Below are 9,238 nucleotides of genomic sequence, written 5' to 3'. Positions count from 1 at the left end.
GGGGGGGGGGGGCTATCGTTAGCTTATCCTGTCCGGAAGAGAAGAGAAACGACGAGGGAAAAGCGGAAAAAGAGGAAAGAAGTACACGCTCGAGCGTTAACCTACTTGGAACTGTAAATGCGCTGGATCCACTGCATTCGCAAGCGCGTCACTGTATCACCGGAGGGTCCCAGCCAATCTCGCATCACGATGGCTCGTCTACGATTTAAGTAACTGTCCTATTTCGTTTCTTTATGCCCGGCTACGTGGATTTCTTTGAGAAAAAGACAAGCTCTTTGGGCGAGACTTTGCTAATCGTTGATGTATCTCGCTGCTACTCTTGCTAAGTCGAATGGTTCGTTACCTGGCGCTTCACGACGACTGTTGCAAAGACGATCTCTGCTCTTTCCTTAGGGTGTCAGATTATCCACTTTAGACGGCAGATTTTTTTCTCAAGTTCTTCTTTCAATTTCTCGACGAGGTTAGACAACGCGTGGTTCAAAATCGTTCAAGAAGATGAATCGTGCGGAAACGTCGCGTCGCGGTGATGTCGTGAAGCAAACGCGGTATTGTCGCGATATATCGCTGTGGCGTTGTCGCGTTCTATATTTCAGGACGTCCGATCGCTCGTAATTCGTCATTTTATATTCAATGCATAAATTTTTCGAGGGATCGATACAACGCCGATGCAAAAACGCGAACAATCGTTGAGCCGAGGAAAAAATTCTAACCTCGTGATCCGTTCGCGCCCGTCTAATACCACAACTAGCGAGTCAGCTACATTTTCAAGCCATCAATTTGCATTTTCCAAGAATTCCATACGAATCTTCGAACCCAATAATCTCGTGCGGTGTCTTCGATCGTCTGCGAATCCGAGATATTCCAATATATACGAACAGCAGAAAAGGGGAAGGTTTTCGATAAATATTTTTCCGCGCAATCTGCCGCGTTTCCGCTGCGTTCTATCCTCGCCGCTTATTCATCGACTTGGCGGAAAGAGGAGGATGCTTGACGAAACAAAAAGAGAGAGCGCAAATCGCGTCGATAACGCAGCCAGATACGAATTACGAGCTCTTGGACGTGGCCATTTAAATTATAGCCGTCACTTAATGCGCTCGCTACATAACCAGAAGCCCCGAACGACTCGACAACTTCGTAGAGGCCGCGTGCCAGGAACTCGTAATTGTTTTGAATTAACGATACTTTAAGCTACGGCTCAACTCCGTGCCACTACGGACGCGACTCGTCTCTGCGCGCTTACTCGCTCTCCGTACGCCTCCTCCGTAGCGATTTACAAACATTCGATTTTAACGTTTCTTAATTCAGGTACCCGCCGTGCCATTTGCCGCAGCATCGGCAGAAAAAATACGCGCGAATGAAACGAAAATACAGGCACGCTACGACGAGTAAGCATGTTAAAAAAAAAAAAAAAGGAAGAGAAAACCAAGCACAAACATCAAACTAGAGTATCGATTATCCCACGCAAGATGCTAGAATTCTGGCAGGCGAGCGTATGCGCGCGGACCGACGCCGGACGTCCATTAAAAAAGCTCAAATCTGACCCGATTCTCTAAAGCGCCGGCCCCGTGCATCTCTATCGAAAACAGTTTACCGTCTGATGAACTCACGATACAACGTAACGAATTTTTATCTATCGAAGTTAAACAGGGTGGCCGGTGCGATTGGCCAAAAGGCAGAAAAAGAGGAAGGAAAAAGTATCTACAGCGTTGGCGGGGAGGGGAAAAAAACTATATCTCGTCTGGCGTGAAATGATTTTTTTATTAATTCCGACGAACGGAACGGAGAATAAAATAAAAAGGTAAATGGAGGATGGCGGAAACCGGGAGAAAACAACCGACGCGCTTTCGAAAACGCCGCGACACGTCCACGGTGTTATCGATATTACATTTATCAGCGAGGTCGCATCGAATGCCGCCTGCCTTTCTACCTTTTTCCTCTTCTTCCTCGTATTTTTTTTTAATGCGCGTCCGCTGGACTCGCATTTTCCCTGCTACGATATTTTTCTTTTTTTAATGGAAAATAAAAGCGGCGGGGGAGACACGCGATGTAACGGTAGGTTGTCACGGCTCTCAAACTCGGCAACAAACCAGCGCAGTTATTGGAATCGCATTAATCTGAAAGAGGCGAGGTCCGACCGAGATCCGTATCTTTCCACGATATATTCTACTGTTGGCAGAAAAAAAAAAGAGCGATACAAATCATCCGTGGATCTCTGAATTTTCATTGGGACAGATCGATGTCCGCGTCTCTTTCTTTTTTCCTTTCCACGTACGTAACGATAAAAATCATTCGATACACGTTGAGGTTTGCCAGGAAAAGACGAATGAAAGACACCATCGTGCGTCGATATTTCATTCCGAGCTTTTAATGGCGCTTCGATTAAACGTTCCCGAGAATCTCCGGTACGAGCAGCTCGCGCATTATTTTACGAGTATGCGAATTCTTGCCTGTATAGAATTTCTACGTGCGATTCGCACCATCGCGTCGCGTCGGTCGAGTGTGCCCTGGAATGCTTAAGACGATGCGGCAAACATGGTTTTTTCGCCTCTTCGTAAAAGAAACGGCCGTTACGTAGAATCATCGCATGGGTAATTGTTTTAAAGCAATCACGGAAAAATCCTGCTCGTTCCAGTTTACGTGGCACGAATTTAATGACGCGATTAAAACATCCTCGGAAGAACGATTCTTGCTCGCTGCAAGGAAATAAAAGAAAGGCAAGATCGTCCGACTGGTAAATTTTTCATCGCTTTTTCAATAACAGAACGTCATTCGGTAACACTCTAACATCCTAGCGAAGGAAGTAAAAGGAAGAAAAATTCGCCACGTTGGAACGCGGAAATCCTTGGCTTTAGTCTACAGTGAAAATCTGATGTCAAGGCTGAGGATGGTAGCCAATTATTTTCACGATTGGACGTGTCAATCCAACAGGCAAACCGCAGAAATCCACGGTTACGTAATCGGCGGATGATCGCGGAGAACGACGAAAAAAGAAAGAAAAAAGGAGGGGGAGGAAAGGACAATTGAGAAGACTTACCGCGTTCAAATCGATCTCCTCTTGAGAATTCAGGTCCGGACACGTGAAGATCGAATAGCCCGTCTCGAGGGAATTGTCGGCCCGTGTGACACCGACCAGAATCAGCACCACTAAGCACCACTTCATTGTCCACGCTGGATCTGCAGCTGGAATACTTCCAAAGTCCGATGTTCCTCTTTCGTGTCACGCGCGCGCCAGATCAACCGGTCGAAATGCTCGCTAGCATGGACGTTGTCGATCGCGATCGTCAGCCGTTCAACGAAAATATATTTCACGTCGCTCGCTCACGCTATGAGATGCGATCTTTCGAGACAAAAAACGCTCGGCCGATCGAACGCTGTGTACGTAATCACTGGTGCGGTTGATAGGAGGAATTTTTTTTTCCAAACTTCAACGCGACCGATATTCGGTCGGTATAACGACGAGAACGAGAGACGACATCATAAACCCCGTCTCTGCGACTAATATTTTCCAAGCGAGTCACGCGACTCCCCCTGTTCCTTCGCTCTCTGTCGCTCACTTCTGGAACGCTTTAATTGAACGCCTCGCTCATCCCCGCGCCGCTCGTCGTGATCGATGGTTCAACGCATCGCTCTCGATCGTCCGGTGTTTTCTAGCTCTCGCTGGATCGCGTTTGCGAAAGGCTACGTGTACTTGGACGATCCGCTTTTTTCGCCAGGCTCTTTCAAGCCTTTCGCCGCGGGAGCATCGTAAACGGTGCTCGATGAAGGAGAACAATCGATACGGTGTCTCGATGAACGACGTCGCTTATCGTGGCTCGTCAGGGCGCGCGCATTTTACGCGGTTACTTGCGAATTTTTCGTGCAATAGTCGAAGTAGGCAACTGTCGGACGAAACGATGACACACAGACGACGAAACTCGAGAAATTGTAACCTTGAATTCTCTGCTTCTAGACCCGAACAAGCGTGGATCGAAAAATGCGGAGATCCACGAAGACGGACAGCAATGGTGACGCACGAGAACACTTGAATCACTGGCAAACCGTCCTCTTCACGAATTAATAAGAATCGTGATGGATCACGCGATCGATGCACTCGCAGAGCGTAAACGATGATCTACGGTCGCGTGAATGACGATCGAGCAGGCAGGGATGTGCACGCGGCGCAGTCGTAGGGCACTCTGACGTTCCCAGTCTGCTTGCTGGTCCTCGCTACGTCCGTCCGTCCGATCGTCGCGACGCCTCCACCAGAGCTGGGAGGGGAGCGGGGAAATAAGAATGGACCGTACGCGCGCGATGGGAATCGTGGATTATTGGCGGGATCGAGGGGACGAAGAAGGCAGTCTTCTTTTCAGCTGCGAATCAATTTTCGGCGAAGGATGCGCGAGAAGCGTGGATCCGTTTCAATTCTCGTCGTATCCCAGAATATGGAATCGATCGTTAAGCCTGTTTTATGTAAGAGTCAAGGGAAGTGTAGCGTCAATTCATACAAGGGCCGGATATGTGCAGGTTTCACCGCGTACCCTCAATTACCTCAGGGATCCACCATAAACTTTTTAAGTTTATTATTTTTGTGTTATCTGCTTATGGATGGTCCTTGAAACAGTCCTTACTAATTACGGGGAAAGCAGGTAGTTACCTAATGGGAAAAAGCCAATACTTGACTAACGAAAAAGCTGGTTTTTCCCATAAACAATATTACCTACTAGCCACGTTGGTAGGAGGCTTTCTCCTCCTATCTTCATTTATTAACATGGCCTATAACCAATTGGCATTGTGAATCGTTACCCTCACTTTTCCTAACGGAAGGTGCGAACAACGAATCCGCGTTGTTAATTAAAAAGGGCACAGCCACACCGAGCTTTCCTTCGTAATGAGACGAGAACACCTAGAGAGAAATAGACAAAACCTACGAATAGTGAACATCTCTCCGATCAGTCTCAATTATTGTAAACCTGTGCTGTGCTAATAAATAAACCTGGTTACCTTCTTGTCTTTATCAACTAACCCTCAAGATTACGTGACAGAAGCATGGTACGGCTACGATAAAAGCGGTACTTTCCCGATCCGCAAGTTTTCGATTTTCTCCAAGGTTACTTGAAACGATGTGCTTCGCGTGTAGACAAGTAGAACGTCCGCCAGACTTGGTATATCGCGTATTTTTCGAGATGAGACGACACGAGTTACGATGCGGAAAAATATAAAAGTTACAGTTGTCCCTTAACGTGACAAACGCTTGCTGTCCGATTTTTTGGCGAAAGACGTTTCAAATTGCCCTCGTTGGATCGTCTCCTCTGACGTGGAACATAGGTTTTCGCGAAGGAGGAAGAAGATGAAGAAGAAACAAAACTGGTGGTGGTTCCGCCACGGAATCGAGGATTACGAGAAAGACATCGACGAAAGGAATATGGGCGAATGATCGTCGCGTCGAATCGGTTTTCAATTTCGTTGGATATATGTAGGTCCAGCAACGTACACCGAATTGGCAGAACTAAATGATAGTGGTGGTCGACGAGTACCTCGATAATCGTTAAACGAACGCTAATTTTACTGCCCCATCGATTCAACGCCCTATCGAAGCCGCAAATTAATGTTCCATTAGAAACTCATAAACGCAGCTCGTATAATTTTTCCAATTCGATCGATATACATATAATCACATAAAATCGTTCGGCTCGTTCGTGTTTCAATTTTCCTTTAATTATTCTTCGATCGGTCTTAATCGACCGAGTCCTATCGCGATTAAGATAACTTGAAACTTTTCAGAACTGCGTAATCTCGTAACGCCGATTAAACTATTCCGAAACCTCTGAATCTAACGATGGCTTAAAATTGGTCGTCAACATTTTTATGAATCATCCGCGTGAAAGCTTCGTGTCATCGTTGAATCGTGGGTGGAAGATAATTAAGACTTGGAAGAATGCAGAAGCGAAGGAGACGATGGAGAAGGAGAGACAGAAACTCGGCAAGTTGAGTAAAGACGGAGACAAAGAAAACGTAACTCGTGTAACGCATCGCTCAATGAAGAGTTAATTCGTTCGTTCAATCTGCCTGATGATTCGGCCTGCGGGCTGATAAACCTCGGCTGACGCACTTCACAGACATTTTATCGGCGGAACGAATCACGCGGCCAGATACATCCAGATGGGATAAAGGCGTTGACAAGATGATTAATCGACTTTGGATAGAATTCGGAGAAAACTTTTCTACCGAACTTTGGAAAATTGCTTGCACCTTTTCCCTCGTGACAACCACGTCCGATCGATTCTTAACTTATACCACGTGACTTAACAGTTGTAAATAGACTGCGAACGTTCGTGCATTTATCTACGGAAACTTAAACGCGCAACGATGATACAAAGTAATTGTACTTGTTGGCCTAGACAAGGCCAAACACGGCGGGCCAGACGGGAACTAGATGTCCGCTCATCCTTACTGCGTACCCTCAATAGTCTTAAGGACCCATCATTAATCCCAATAACTTGCTAGCTAAGGTCCTTCAGACCGAACAAATATCTTTACTTCTAAATCATTTTCTGTAGATTATTGTCTACTAAGGCTTGACACTGAAAAGTTAGTTTTTCTCACGTACGATGCTTCCCACTAGCAACTTTCTATCGAGGGCGGCTAAGACCCTTCCTAGTCCACCAACCTTCGTTTATCCAATCAGAAGCAATGTATACTTCCCTCGCTTCCCTGACCAAAATTTCATGAACAAATCCGATGGTCCCGTGCGCTAGACACACCCATCGCTAGCTTTCCTCCGACACAGCGTCGTCACTGTACTTTACTTATTCTACAACGTTAGAATAGTCAACAAGTCATTGACGGGTTACTCTCCTTAAATCAGTCATTTACTTAACGTATACATACTCAACAGTGTACCTCATAAGTGTTGGAAATAAAAACCTTATAACCCTGTTAATCGCAGCGTTATACTATCTTAACCGCCCCTATTATCTTAACGGAAATCAGGTGATCGATCAACTCGTGGTGTCGATTATTATAATCGTAACGGGAATTTACGACTCCCGTTGACGTGTTTCCTCGCGATTCGTCGAAAATACAGTACTAATGTTTAAAGGATAAAGTAAATGTGTATTTAGTTGTGTCACATTCTAGTCATAGAACTGTCGCGGGTATAATACCTCTTTCTGTGAAATCTGTATCACAAGACCAGTACTCTAATAAGAAAAACGCTCTGTGTCTGGATTATCGCTTTATGCGCGCAATTCTCGCGTCCGCTCTAATTAATTTACCGTTGCAAATTAAATAAGCCTTAGGTGTAAATCAAATTACGGCGGGATAACGGTGAGTAGAGCGACAACTCTTCTAAAACGAATAAGCGGGAATCAGCGAAAACTTGCGAATAGTTTGTTTGCGGCGGGTTTGAAATCGATGGATAGGCTGAAATTTAATTTCTCCAGCGGGCGCACTTTTTCCCCTTAAAACGAACAAAGCCGCATGATTATCGTGGTGCAGCGAAATTCGATAAATTTGGTGGAATTTGTGCAGCCACAAATTGTAGAGTGTACACAGCCGGTGTTTCCAAGTTTCTTGCGCGTTATCGAACCGAGCCAAAGAAGCGACACGGTTGTCCGAGTGTATCGCAATAACGGTGAACTTTCTCTATCGACTCGATTCCGAGAAATTATTAGACTCCGAGAATAACATCGCGGAAAAACAATGCTACTAAAATTACAACGTTTAAACCCGAGGATTAACTTACAGTTAATTGTCATCCTGTCGTTATAGAATCTCCTCTAAAACACGATTTCAAGCTTCTCGAAAATGAATTTTAATGAAATTAGTATATGGCGTGGATGTAATTCAAAATGAGTACCAATGTACTCCGTAAAAATCAGCAGCGATCGCAGCAAACGACGAAAAAAGAATAAACAGCCATACGAGGCAGGAAAAGGATCGGGGACGATTCGCAACATTTTAGCCGTTCGAGATTTCCGCTTCCGCACGCTTCTAGCGAGGGGATTAATTACGACGCGACGACGATATAACCAACTGTACTGAGCGCCATTACGTGGCAGTTTAAAGCCAAAAAGAAAAAAAAAAGTAAAAAGGAAGAAAAGAGAGCAGGAGAGACAGAGAACGAGGAAAAAGAGTGCGGCAAAACTAGAGGGGAAAAAGCGCAGCCAACGTGAAGAGCGTTTTTAAAAGATTTACATGACGGTAAGACCGCTGCGATTCCGCTCTCAAAGCCGATCCATGTTGAAAAATATCTGAACGTATCCCAAAGGTGGATCGATCGCGACATTCTAATTGAGAATTTAAATGCATGGCCGCGACTCAACCGATTACGATCTGGATTATTTAGCGACGAAAACGTTGCTTCCCTGCTATGAATTTATTTCCCTTAATTTATTACGAACAGTTTGATGGTTATTTATTAACGAGGCCCGTTACACTCGATTCACTGGAATTTCATAAAACGTGACTAGCAATCGTGCTAGGGAAAACTGATTAATTCTGTCTGGCTGCTGGACGAATCGTTACAACGCGCCGGAAATATGCCTTTTCCTCTAACAGACGACGCGTTTCCGTGACGTTTCGACACGTCAATCGTTACTATACGTCGGATACAGCGAAAAAGAGACACTGCTCGCTGCGACGTTAAAAAACTCTCGATTCTTATCAAAATTCACCGCCATTTTGTTACTACCGCTGTACATCGTTCGCGATATTTCTAATATTCTCCTTTGCTCTCCGCGCGATCTTATCTCGTTTCATTTCCACTTGATGCACCACTCGTAACATCCAGACATTATCTTCTTACTTCTCCCTGTATTCGTTGCCGTGTACATGCTTCGAATACTCTACATCCCGTTTATCAAGCCTGGGAACGTAAAAAATTATTCGATAAGCAAAGCTGCGACCCGCTGCTGCGATTCTCATAACGAATGGCCATCTTAATCTTGCCTATTTGGAACGATAACATGAATTTGCATAACGATAGCTGTTACACCGCGAGACCACCGTCTTTTTCCTTGCCAACTTCAACTTCTTCCACTTTATCCTCTTCTTCTTTTTTTCTTTTTTTCCTTTTTTTTTTTGTTTCATATCTATGCACCTTCGCCTTTGTCTAACAAAATGTTATAACCACGATTTTGTAGACATCTTTATTCGATGCTGTGTACACATTGTGCACAGAGTGCAACTAGCGCGACACAGCAACGTTTAAGTACAGAGTATCTAAGGTACGGAGCCTAATCTAAATAATAGAAATAAA

General features: G+C 45.0%; 1 protein-coding gene across 1 annotated transcript in view; it reads right to left on the bottom strand.

Moving 5' to 3' along the window:
* Positions 1-4,196, bottom strand: part of LOC100746138 — a 60,285-nt gene extending 56,089 nt beyond the window's left edge. The window contains exon 1 of the mRNA XM_003488832.4: positions 3,035-4,196. Coding sequence (XP_003488880.1) covers positions 3,035-3,160 — 126 coding nt within the window. The 5' untranslated portion in view covers positions 3,161-4,196. The remainder of the gene's footprint in view (positions 1-3,034) is intronic.
* Positions 4,197-9,238: the final 5,042 nt, after the last annotated feature.

The sequence above is a fragment of the Bombus impatiens genome, unplaced genomic scaffold (genome assembly GCF_000188095.3).
Source record: "Bombus impatiens unplaced genomic scaffold, BIMP_2.2 scf_0264, whole genome shotgun sequence".
Lineage (NCBI taxonomy): Eukaryota > Metazoa > Arthropoda > Insecta > Hymenoptera > Apidae > Bombus > Bombus impatiens.
Note: the sequence above shows the minus strand (reverse complement) of the source record. Positions and strands in the feature narration are given on the sequence as shown.